The 12256-nt window shown below is 43.3% G+C and overlaps 1 protein-coding gene across 3 annotated transcripts in view; it reads left to right on the top strand.

The window, feature by feature from the left end:
- Positions 1-12256, top strand: part of ADAMTS14 (ADAM metallopeptidase with thrombospondin type 1 motif 14) — a 69791-nt gene that overhangs the window by 17999 nt on the left and 39536 nt on the right. For all 3 annotated transcript variants that reach the window (XM_033149093.1, XM_033149092.1, XM_033149094.1), the window contains exons 3-4: positions 374-527; positions 2756-2952. In XM_033149093.1, coding sequence (XP_033004984.1) covers positions 374-527; positions 2756-2952 — 351 coding nt within the window. The remainder of the gene's footprint in view (positions 1-373; positions 528-2755; positions 2953-12256) is intronic.

The raw sequence follows: 12256 nt of genomic DNA, 5'->3' as shown, positions 1-12256 counted from the left end.
ATATTTGCTTGCATTTACGGACCCCAACAGAAATTCACTGCTGTCTTGGCATGTGATTTGTTGTCTTTTTGTCTCTAGTGGAAATATGCACAAATGCCCAGTGCTATAGTGTTTAATACAGCAAGAAAACCACAACACTGCTATTCCTTTATCAGCAAGAGAAACAAATAGACTCCTAGTGGTGTCCAGCCTTGCAAATAGTATAAACTGCATGATCACTGAAGTCCTGCATTTTCACTCCAGAAGTTGGGAGGTTCCAGGATATGTTAATAATACTGCTGAATACATAGGGGCCAAACATGGCTTTAATACTGACATCACCAATACATGCTTCCTTATTTTTCTTTTGCCGTTTTCTTCCATGGCTCTCCAGGCAGGCCTGATTCGTACAGACAGTGGCGAGTTTTTTATTGAGCCCTTGGAGCGAGGACAGTGGGAGAAAGAAAATAATGGGAGAGCTCATGTGGTCTACCGTAGGTCTACCATCAAACAGAGAACAGAAGCATACAAGGACCATCATAATGAAGGTAAGTCTTCCTGTTGAGATGGATGCACATTTCCGGCATTGTGTTCATGGCTCCCACACATCCATTTCCAGATAGATTTGACTTGGAGGCACTATCTGCTGCTGCAACAGTTCCAGGACAGAAAAAAAACCATTATGCATGAAGAGGGACTCTTGCCAAGGTGCTGCAGTGGTGTTTGAAGTGTTGTCCATTCTCCCCCACCCCCACTTCTTCACAGGAAGCAGAGCTGGAATCCTGCTTGCTTGCAAATAAATACCTAGTGCTCATTAGCTTGATTTTATCCATTCCTGGGAAAACACACATTCTCTCTTTCTTATATAGAGACTCTTGTTTCTTCCTCTTAAACCTTCCAGATGCCTTGGGAGACCCAGAAAGGCAACCACTAATTCTATGTTCATATTATCTGCTCTTTGCTTTGCATATTTTATGGTTTTTGTGGGTTGCGAATCGTAGCTAATATACAGTGGAACCTCAGATTTTGAACGTAATCCATTCTGGAAGTCCGCTCGACTTCCGAAACATTCGAAAACTGAGGGTCAAAGGACGGCCTGCAAATTTACAGAGAAAATTGAAAAAAATACAGTGGTACCTCAGTTGAAGCTGTTTGACTTCTGAGGCACGTTTGAAAACGGAAGCATTTACTTCTGGGTTTTTGGCGTTCGGCTTCTGAAATGTTCGGCAGCCAAGATGTTGATGGCAGCCAAGACGTTGATGGTTTTTTAAAAAATGATTATAGTCTTGTTTATTTATTGAGGATCTCTATTTTTAACTTTTTATTGTATGCTGCCTAGATGCTGTTTTTGTATTGGGGGGATGAATCAATCAACCAGTCAGTTAATCAATCAATCAATCAATCAATCAGTATACATGCTTACATATAGAAAGCAAAAAAAAAGGCATAGCTTCTTCTCCTTTTAAGAGCTTCAGAGCCTGGCATCTTTGAGCAGATATAGTTTCCCCCAGGACTGACACACTGTGATGGGAGAAGCCTCCTCCTTTCTTGGAGGACAAAGAGAAACACAGTTTGCCTCTCCCAGTCACCAAGAAGTTGTTGCATATACACAGAAGAGATTTATTTTTGTGTGTGAAAAAAATGCTCCAGAATTCTGCAATCATAAAGTCCCAACATATGCAACTCGTATTCTTAAGCACTCCCTCTGGGTGGAGAAACCGTGTTTCTCCTAAAATAAGACACCGTCTTATATTTTTTTTTGCTCAACAAAACACAGTGTGGCTTATTTTCAGGGGATGTCTTATTTTAACCGTGTTGCATCGGTACGCTGCATAGCCACGCCTCTCCAGGCTGTTTTAATGGGAGGTACCACATCACTATGGCTTATTTTTGGGGTATGGCTTATTTTTGGGGAACGGCTTATATTTCGCAAATGCATAGAAATCCTGCTATGGCTTATTTTATGGCTATGTCTTATTTTAGGAGAAACAGGGAAGGTCTAGGGAAAGTACTGGTCTAGCGTTCTTTTGCATGAGAGAGTACTGGAGATTTACTTTGTCTAATAACTGGTTTTTATTTACAAATATGCAAGCAGAGCATAGTAAAAGCTGACAGCACAACTGCTAATCCTGCCCCAGGCACCCCAACCAGCAGCATGGACCGCTGTGCCCCTTCCATCTGCTATACCCAAACTCAAAGCTCTCAGGTCTTTCCACTTTTTCTGTGTCCAGATTCAGAATGCAAAACTGCGGTTAGCTATTTCTCTGCCCTTTCAAAACTGACGATGGTTGAATTCTGTAAGCTAAGGCCATCAAGGAACATAAATTCCAGTATACATGGCAGGCCAATACCTGTTCTTAGGCCAACCAAAATGTCACAAAATAGTGTTCAAGATTTGACATTTTGGTTGACCTATTAAATAGTCTGGCCCTACTATGTATTTTGGATTTTATTCTTACAGGCCAACATGGCTACCTTTCCCCTGTTTAAGGAGCATTCAGGCTTTCTTGTCCAATCCTTGGTCCCCAACAGGCAATACTTTAAACACAGATAATAGTGATAGCTTGACTCACAGCAATTAAGATCGTCCAAACACTACAGCATATACATTTCAGTGTGAAGATAACTTGCATGCTTTGGCTTGTGGTGTATGTGTTTTGAGGGTTTTTTGGGGGGCAGAATAATAAATTTTAGAGACCAGAATAACTACTGAAATTTCATAATTGTGCCAGCAATAGCTTTTTAACCCCTTTATCTTTGCTCCCAACTTTCCTAGTTCCAGGCTTTAGCCTAGGTCAGCTCCCAAACACACTGAACCTAATTGAAGAGCAGGTTGGCGAAGCAGATCGGAAAAGGCGCCACGCCAAGAAAGACGACTACAACATAGAGATTCTGCTGGCCGTGGACGATTCCGTCGTGCGATTCCATGGGAAGGAACATGTCCAGAATTACGTCCTCACCCTCATGAACATAGTGAGGCTCTCAGTTCTTTTATTTTAACTGTTACAAATGGGGACTGGAAGGGAGGATTGCATATCTCCGCTGATCGCATGAGTGTGGATATCTGCTGTTTGCATCGGATGACGTAGTTCCGCTGTTGCGTGTTCCAGTTTCTCTGTGTGAGCGCACATATGTATCCTAGAAGTCTGCGAGACCATAATGGCGCATATTGTGAAACCTTCATGTCTTATAATGGCATTTGATGTTGTGTTCAAAGGTGAGGGGCCTACCCAAGCGAAGGATAGTTGGATTGGCTCAATGGACATTTCCCTGTCAGATTCCATGGGCTGGGTGGGCGGGAAAGTGGTTGTTGAAGCAGGGAGTTGCTCAGATTCCCTACAAAGGAAATCACGACTCTTGATCAAAAGGTCTGATCAACAGTTAGTAGTAACCGACTGTCAGATCCTTCTGGCACCTCAGTTACTGTTTCTGTGGGTGAAGGCTTTCGGATGATGTGAAGCCTCATTTAAAATTCTGGCTATATAATGAAATTTGTAGGAATTGACCAGCTAAAAGATGTTTTGCTTGCAGTTTTACCAGAGGTCCGACTTCAGCAAATACCGGAGTAGCTATGGAGTGATTTCAAAAGAAGTGGTTCCCTTTTTGGAGCAGAGGTTTTATCCTAGCATCAACAATGACAGTTGTGGTGTAGTGGTTAAGAGCGGTAGACTCGTAATCTGGTGAACCAGGTTCGCGTCTCCGCTCCTCCACTTGCTGCTGCTGGGTGACCTTGGGCTAGTCACACTTCTTTGAAGTCTCTCAGCCTCACTCACCTCACAGAGTGTTTGTTGTGGGGGGGGGGAGAGAAAGGAGAATGTTAGCCGCTTTGAGACTCCGCCGGGTAGTGATAAAGTGGGATATCAAATCCAAACTCTTCTTCTTCTTCTTCAAATGTCACCGTGCTGCTAGGATGGATGTTTTTAATTAATGTTTGCCAGAGAGATGAACTCCATGCCATATTAGGGACCTGAGCGTTCACCTTGGCTTTACCCCTCAGATTTATCTGCCGTTTTATACGCCAGCTGTGTTCTAGAACTACTCTGCATAAATGATGTGCTTCTACATGCAGAATGGTTCGTCTGCTATTGGTTCATCTATTATTATTTCAATGTATTAGTTGCTTGCCCTATAAAGGAGCCTCCAAGTGACTTACAACCATTTTAAGGGCACAAAGAACAATACATTGCATTAAAAATCATTCAAGAACTCATAAAACAGACCCAGCAAAACAATAGCAAAAAATCATAAACAGGAAAAAACCATCAAAATATTAAAATCGTAACTGTCACATGGCAAAACGTAAATGCAAAGACGTCTCGTCTCTGTATAAATTTGATGTTTTAAATGAGGTGCTTTGGAAACCCTCCCCTTTCAAGTGCACCAATTTGCTCCTTAAACGAACCCAAGTTGTAGAGAAGCGAAAGGGTTTCCGCCACTCCTTGGCCCTGCGCTTGCCCCTCCTGCGCAACCGGGTGTCATGCATGATGTCATTTCCCCCCAGATTCTAGGGGGCGGCATGAGAAGCTTGAAATTGTCAGGTTTAATCAAAAGCTTTATTTTCAACCTCATTTCATGGTTTATACTCAGCAGGGAACGCTTTTCACTATGTGAATGTTCAGGATGCTGGGCTTGGGGGGGGTGGCGGGGGGGGGGGAGGAGTGGAAGAGAGGCAGCTGCCTTTTCAGATGGAAAAAGGCCCATTGGAGAGCTTAATGAGATAGAAGAAAAGATCGGTAAAAAGGGGAAAACATGACCTCTGTGGGTAAGATGAAAAACGAATAGCTTGCTAAAGCATTATTTCCTTCGCCAGCCTCCAGAACAGACTCTTTTTCTCTCCTTCCTCTTTGTCCCTTCTTTTCGTTCTGACACTTTCTTTTCGCAGCCTTGTCAAGTCTCCCGGCACTTGGTGAGCAACACCCACCATTTAAGGGCCTCGCCTGCTAGTTATCCATCATTGCTGGTGACCTTTGAGAGGCTTCTCTTTAGGCTGGACTCCCACAGCGCCACGATGCCACTCGGGGGGCCTCTGTACTTCAAAAGGTGTTTTGGCCTAGACCGTTTCCCAAGCAGTAGTCCCCCACCCCACCCCACCCCACACCACACACAATTTGACAAGTCTCGCTCTCTTCTCAGTACTGTTACAATAGTCCCAAAATGTGGCTGAGGTGGAATAAAATTAAGGGGATGCAAGCAAACTCCCCAGGGAGTAAGAGAACTATTTGTTTTCACTAAGTCTTGTGGATTTTTAGCTGCCTTTTGCCTGAAACCTTATGTACATCACTTGGAGATATTTGTGGTTAAGCAAAATCTTTCTAAATAAATGGGAAGCCAACTTCCTTCTATTTTTTAAATGCAACACAACTGAGAACCAGATTCTCTTAGTACGCTAACAGCCAACAACCATCTTAACTGCAAGGGGTTGCTTCTTCCCACATCTTCTCTAGGAGGTCTCCCTGCTCCAAATATTAACTCTCAACTCATACACGGCACAGGAACATAGGAAGATCAGCTGCCTTATACTGAGGCAGGCCATTGGCCCATCTAGCTCAGTACTGTGCATATTGATTGGCAGAAGCTCTGCAGGGTTTTGCATAGGAATCTATCCCAGCTCTACTTGGAGATCCTGGGAATAGAACCTAGAATGTTTTGCATGCACAGCATGTGCTCTTATCTCTGAGCGAAGACTCCCTCCCAATAATACCACTTTTGTGTATTCTTTCCCACAGCTTCAAGTTTCTTCCTTTGTTTGATACGGTTAGATCAGCTGGCAGAAGGGCAGGTTGGTGAGTGGCAACCAGGGTGTGAACCTCCCTATCTGGAGGAGGTAGTCTTTGCTGTGAAAAGAATGCGGGGAAACTTTTGTTTTAATTGGTGTTTGGATCAGTGAGCTCGAGTTAATGGGATGTTGAACTTCTTACTGCTTTTAGCTGCTGTATTGTTGGATATTTTGCATTTTTAGTTGTCAGCAGGGAGGGGCCTTATCATTTGGTCTTTTACGAAGCATCCCGTTTGTTGGATGGAATAATTCCATGTGCTTTGGATACTTTAAATTGTCCTGTAAATGCTGAAGTCTAGTGTGCAGAGAAAGAAACCATTGCGGGAAGGAGACTTCGACGTGTGGAGTGGAAAATGGGAGGACGCCGCAGGTTAGCTCTACTCAGAAGCAGCTTGTTTCTTTCTTAAATCGGAAATAGGTTAGCGGAATGCACAGTTGAGCAGAATGCCCCTGTGCTTTTTGTGGGGTGGGTGACCCGGGGGAGCAAGGCGGTGTTCAGAGTTCATCAGAAAGGAATACAAAAGGGAGCCATGCCAGCAGCTATAAATCGCAGCCTGACCAAGACCACACAAATGAACACTAATCCTGTTAGTTCAAGGCAAGGCTGAAGAGGGAGAGCCTTGGCGAAGCTCTTGTCAGATTGTAAGAAGAAAGGATTTGATGAACTGGTAGCTTGGGTGAGTAGAGAGACCACAGTGTTAATGGAGAGAGAGAGAGAGCGCGCAAGGCAGGGCTTAAGGGAGAACCAAGTCTGTCTCAGAAGTCTTTTGGCAGGTTTGAGATACACTGTACACTGTGCATTATTTTAGCCCTCAAGGGCTAAATCCTGCATGGGATATACTCTTATATAGGGCAGCCTTGAATGGAATTGAGCTGTTTTCCTCAACTAGAAACGCCCTGAGATTTTAAAGGGTTGAGCTTATTTCAGTTGTTTGTAAGATGTATCCTAATTGCGTTTTCTTAATGGAAAACGGAAGTTCCCTATATTGAAACAGTTCTATCAACATAGGGACGAAGTGTGTCTTTTGCCCATGAGCTGTTTATGTGGAAATGAAGTCTATATTTAGGACAGGATGATGACTGGATACTCATGTACATCTGTGTTGCCATGGATTCATTTCCCTCTTATTATTGTAAACAATATTTGTTTCTTTAGCAGCTTAGGCTGTCAATGAATCATTTAAGTTCAAGCTTTTGTGGTGATATAATTTAAAAAGTTGCCTTTAAAAATAAAGTGTGTTCCTGTTAGCGCAGTTTTAAGGCTGCAATACTGTACACACCTACCGTTAAACATAGTAGAGCTTGCTCCTGAGTAAACAAGCACAGGACTGCACTGTTAGAAATGTAAACCGAGTAAACATTCAGATATATTGAAATTTATGAAAACCATTTAAAGTGCTTTATGCTGTTTGGAACATAAACACTACACCGGTTGCACAGATTCCCCCCCAAAAAACATTTTGTTCAGTTTCTGGGATCTTCCTTGAATTCTGTCTGGTCTGTGACAATAATAAATCTGAAGAAGTGTGCATGCACACAAAAGCTCATACCAATAACAAACTTAGTTGGTCTCTAAGGTGCTACTGGAAGGAATTTTTTTATTTTGTAGTAAATCGATTTGTTCATTCATCTTCCTAGAATTCTGAAGAGCCAAGAGTTCTTTTATAAAGAATAACAACACAAAGGAAGTTTCTAGCCTTCATGAATGCAATGATACACAACAAGACTGAGCACACAAAATATCAAATGGCCTGATATGTGAGGCCATGCACAGTGTGTGTGCATATGTGTTAATTGCTTTTAAAAGCTGGCCTTGTAAAATGGTGCGGAGTTCCAAAATTGAATTCATGGGCACCCTATATGGGACGTGAATTTGGGGGAATGTGCATAGAAGTTAAGGAATGTACTGGAGAAAGCCAGAAGACGAGTGGGATTCTCTAGCCATGTGAACATTCAGGGTTTTTTAGATTCAAACTCAAACCTGGAAGCAACTCCTATGCACATCCTTAGCAGGTGTTGGAACAAAATGGGTTCTGCGTTCTTTGGCTACAAAGCCCAAGAGGTAGAGTAAGGGGTGCACTTTAGTGGTAGAACAACTGCTTTGCATGCAGAAGACCTCAGGTTTTTCAGGTAGCATTGGGATTGTGTCCCTTGCCTGAAATCCCAGAAAATTGCTGCCCATCATTGTAGACAGTACTGAACTGGCTGAACCAATGGTCTTACTTGGTATAAGGTAGATTCCCCATGTTCCCTGGACATTTCTTTTCATCTGTTCTGTTAATGCAGTGGTTCTCAAAGGGTACAGTATGCCACACTGATGTGGCAGGAGAGGATGGCAAATGTGGCAGGAAGATTCAAGGACAATCACAGAAACATTTAAACAATGTAATGTAGTATAGTATAGTGTCAAAGTATTTTTTATTTATTTGCAGAATATGGATAGATATCTTTTCGAAATGAGAGCAACAGGGAATAATTCATGTTCTTATGTAGCTCTGCACTGTTTTATACTTTCTGGATGTCCCATGATCATATTATAAAGTAGTTGTGTTCATGTGTTAACAAATGAAGCACTGATAGGGGTTGTTTCCTTTTGTTTTCCAGTTTTGTATTCCTTATCAATAAAAGATTAGGTGTGGCACGAACAAATTTTTATTCTGAAGGTGTGGCCCAGGGGAAAAAGTTTGAGAACCACTGCATTCATAGAAAGTGCAAAAGATTCCTAATCTGCAACCTTGCAGTGCTGATGGTTGCTTCCATGTCCCAGTGATTACTCTTCTCCTTGCTGGTATAAATAATAATAAAAAGATTATTAATAATTTATTTATACTCGCACATCTGGCTGGGTTTCCCCAGCCGCTCTGGGCGACTCCCAACAGAATATTAAAAACACGATAAAACACAAAACATTAAAAACTTCCCTAAACAGGATTGCCTTCCGATGTCTTCTAAAAGGCAGATAGTTGTTTATTTCCTTGACATCTGATGGGAGGGCATTCCACAGGGCGGGTGCCACTACCGAGAAGGCCCTCCGCCTGGTTCCCTGTAACCTCACTTCTCGCAGTGAGGGAACCGCCAGGAGGCCCTCGGAGTTGGAATAGCAAGGCAGAACGAAGCACCATTTATCTTTTCCTAATCCCTGGAGTTTATGGCCGATAATTTTTACTCTGCTGAGCCCACTGAAAGAGGGGAAAGATGCTTGGTGCGTATCATGCCTTACTGATATTGGAAGCCTTGAAAAATAAGGGGTGTGAGAAATGAGAGAATAATTTATTCAGATATTAAGCTCACGGCACTTAAAAAGCACAAAGCTCTTTCCCCCAGTGATCCTCTACGTTTGGCTGGAAGGTGGGGGAGGCCCTTGAGCCAGCTGTCTGTGAGCCTGCTGGGTTTTCATGAGGAGGACTCACTAGTTCCTGCCACCTTAATCTGATTAGAGGGAGAAAATCCTTCCAACCATATTCTAACAACGAGCTGGGTTCAAAACTGTAACAGTTACCATTTGGCACTAATGAGGTGGCCCGATTATCTACTGTGGCCCAAACATTGGCTTTGGAGATCCAAGAGCAATGGGAGGAATGTTACATGCAGGCACTTAGAATTTATTACGCTGCTGTTGGCTTGGGGTTGCTGACATTAGTTAAAATGGCAGTCGCTGCTGGTTTTAAAAAAATAAATATGAGAAACATTAAAAACAGCAACCCTGTACTGCAGAGGTTTTCAATCTTTTGGGGTCCACGGCTCCCTTGGCCAACTACATTCTTTCTGGAGCACCCCTGTGAGGCTCAGGAGCCCAGTTATGTCACCCCTTGCCTGCAGAGCTGGCAGCTCCTTACCCCCTTTCGAACACGTTCCCTTCTGGAGTGTTCCCTCAGCTTCCTCTCTTCTCCCCCCACCCCCTCCTTGAGAGTCCTCTGGGCAGCTGTAGCTGCTGCCTCTGGTCTCTAAGCTGCCCCACCCCTGCCCCAAAGAGAGGTGCCTCCTCCCACTGCTCCACAGGGGCCTGGGAAGCAACTGCTGGCCAGCCCCAGAGGCACCATTCTCCTGGGGAGCTTGTAGCCAGGGCTGCTTCAACAAACAGCTGTGCAAGCCTTTGGGAGGCAGAGATGCAAGAGAGCATCCAAGGAGGGGGGTAGAGGCCAGTGTTGCCCACAGCACCCCTGACTATCATTCAAAGCATCCCAGAGTGCCACGACGGACTGGTTGAAAACTACTGCTGCACTGTAAACTTTGTGATAATGGATCTTTGGAGACATCCACTTGTTCCTCTGTTATCATTAATTCTGTGTCCCAGATTAGTGGGTTTATTTTAGCATGCCTAGCTCAGATTCTCTGCAAAGGATGTTTCCCCACTGCAGAGAAGCAATCATGTTCAGGCTCTAGAACATACACTTAGCCCCCCCCCCCTTTTTGTGGCGGCACATCTGCACATACACCAAGGTATCCTTTTCAGTCCATTGTATGGATTGGATATCTTCCTATGGGGTCTCAAGGGAGCAATGTGTGTAAAGCAGGCATAGGGAAACTGGCCGTCCAGATGTTTGGGACTACAATTCCCATCATCCCTGACCACTGGTCCTGTTAGCTAGGGATGATGGGAATTGTAGTCCCTAACATCTGGACGGCCAGAGTTTGCCTATGCCTGGTGTAAAGTATCAAATGCAGTTGTAGCCTGCTTTCTATAAAAACATGACTTCGACTTTTTCTTGAACCATATGTGAAGAAAAGAGATATCAAACCAGAGTTGGATTTTTCTTCTTCTAAACAGCTGGGTACACAATTACGTTTTCTGTTCACCAGTTACAGCTGACTCCTTGTTCTTTGGCCTTCATATCAAACAATGTCACATCACTTATCACAGAAACCCCTGCAAACATTTGTTGCACCGTTCCTTGTTCTCTGTCCTCATTCTGTAAAATATATGTGCTTCTGTCTTGCGTTATCTCCGCCCTGCTCTGCTATTCATTCTTCTCAGAGATGGATCTTCCTTCCACCACAACCCTTGCTAAAGCTTTGTAGATTGTGTAAGAAAGAGAACAACGATGTATGGATTGATGGCATCATTTTTCCTCCTGGAAGGCAATGGCTGCTGTGTTTTGATATAGATGTGCTGACTGCTGCATTGTGGGAGATGGAATGGTAGCTGGCTGGAAAGACTGTTCTCCCCCACACAAACAATTTGAATATATGTTTTTAAAGGCACAGCAGGCAGCAAAATGAGGCAGGCCTTTCCCCAAACTTTTTGGGGTATTTCCCACCTCCCCGCCCCCATTCTGATACCAAAAGTGCATTGCTTGGGCAACAAAATGCCTTTACCCCGAACCATTTTTGCCCACCGCAGGGCAAAAAGCTGAATTTAGAACTGGTTTAAGAGGAGACGGGTTAGGTAAAATAAGAAGCTCCTGGATTAAAAGCATACCGCATTATGTTAAAATGCAACTTAATCCCAAAGCTAGCGATATTTTCCAGACGGGGAATGCTCTGCGTGATGTGTGGCACAAGACCTTGTTTGGCAAGGAACAGACATTGGCTGCTACAGTGGAGATGAAACTGCTGCTGCCAAAGGAAGAGGGAGAAAGTTGCTTTTTTTTTTTTTTTTTGGTCCGTGTGTCTCTTATGTCACAAGCAGAGAGACACTAGAACGATGGATTTAGCAGCTGGGTTGTAAGTTTTGTTTATTTAGCTAATTGTTACATTGAAACAATTTGCAAGACTCTCCCAAAATTATCTTCGTCCTTCCCCAAGGCACATAACTTTTATTGCCTATACAAGAGTAGAATAGAGAGAAGGAAAAGGGTCACTGCAAAAGAGTGTGTGCATGTCAATTGAAGATGAAGAGGTCACTTACTGTAAGTAGGAGCCTCACTTCATCAGGGACACGTCACGACATGCTTCATGATAACCCCCATAATAGCATCTTGGGGTCAGCATCTTCTTTGCCATGAAGTAAGCTAAAGTAGCTTGTATGCCAGGCAACCTTCCTTTTATTAAATCAACTTAAGGTTGCATAATATTCCAGTACTCTGGCCAATCCAGGGCTAATTGACAACTGAATATTTCATTCTGGTGGTATGGAAGCCATCTCTGAAAGTGACCCAGCATCACGGGGATACAAGTATCTTCAGGAAAATGGGAAGTACTGTTTTCAGTAAGGGAGTAAGTCGTAATATCTTTTTAGCATTTCCCAGTCGGTCGTCGTTCAGTTGTAAGATCTATTATTTTTTTATTATTCCTGTGGCATAAGATAAGTTCTTCCTCCCCCCCCCATCATTTAAATTAAAGGCTTTGCCTTTAATTTATTAATTTAAAAAAATTACATCTCCTTTCCCCCCTCCATTTGAAAGAAAATGCTCCTGGTTAGCTTTTGAGTCTTGTTGGAGATCTTGATGGCTTTGTGACATTTTTGTTGGTTGGATTCTGCTATTAAAGCTTAAATATTTTTTCTCTCTGTGTGTGAGCTTAATCTGTTCGTTAGAAGGATTTGTGCCAAGTAGATTCATT

This window comes from Lacerta agilis, chromosome 5 (assembly GCF_009819535.1).
Source record: "Lacerta agilis isolate rLacAgi1 chromosome 5, rLacAgi1.pri, whole genome shotgun sequence".
Classification (NCBI taxonomy): Eukaryota; Metazoa; Chordata; class Lepidosauria; order Squamata; family Lacertidae; genus Lacerta; species Lacerta agilis.
Note: the sequence above shows the minus strand (reverse complement) of the source record. Positions and strands in the feature narration are given on the sequence as shown.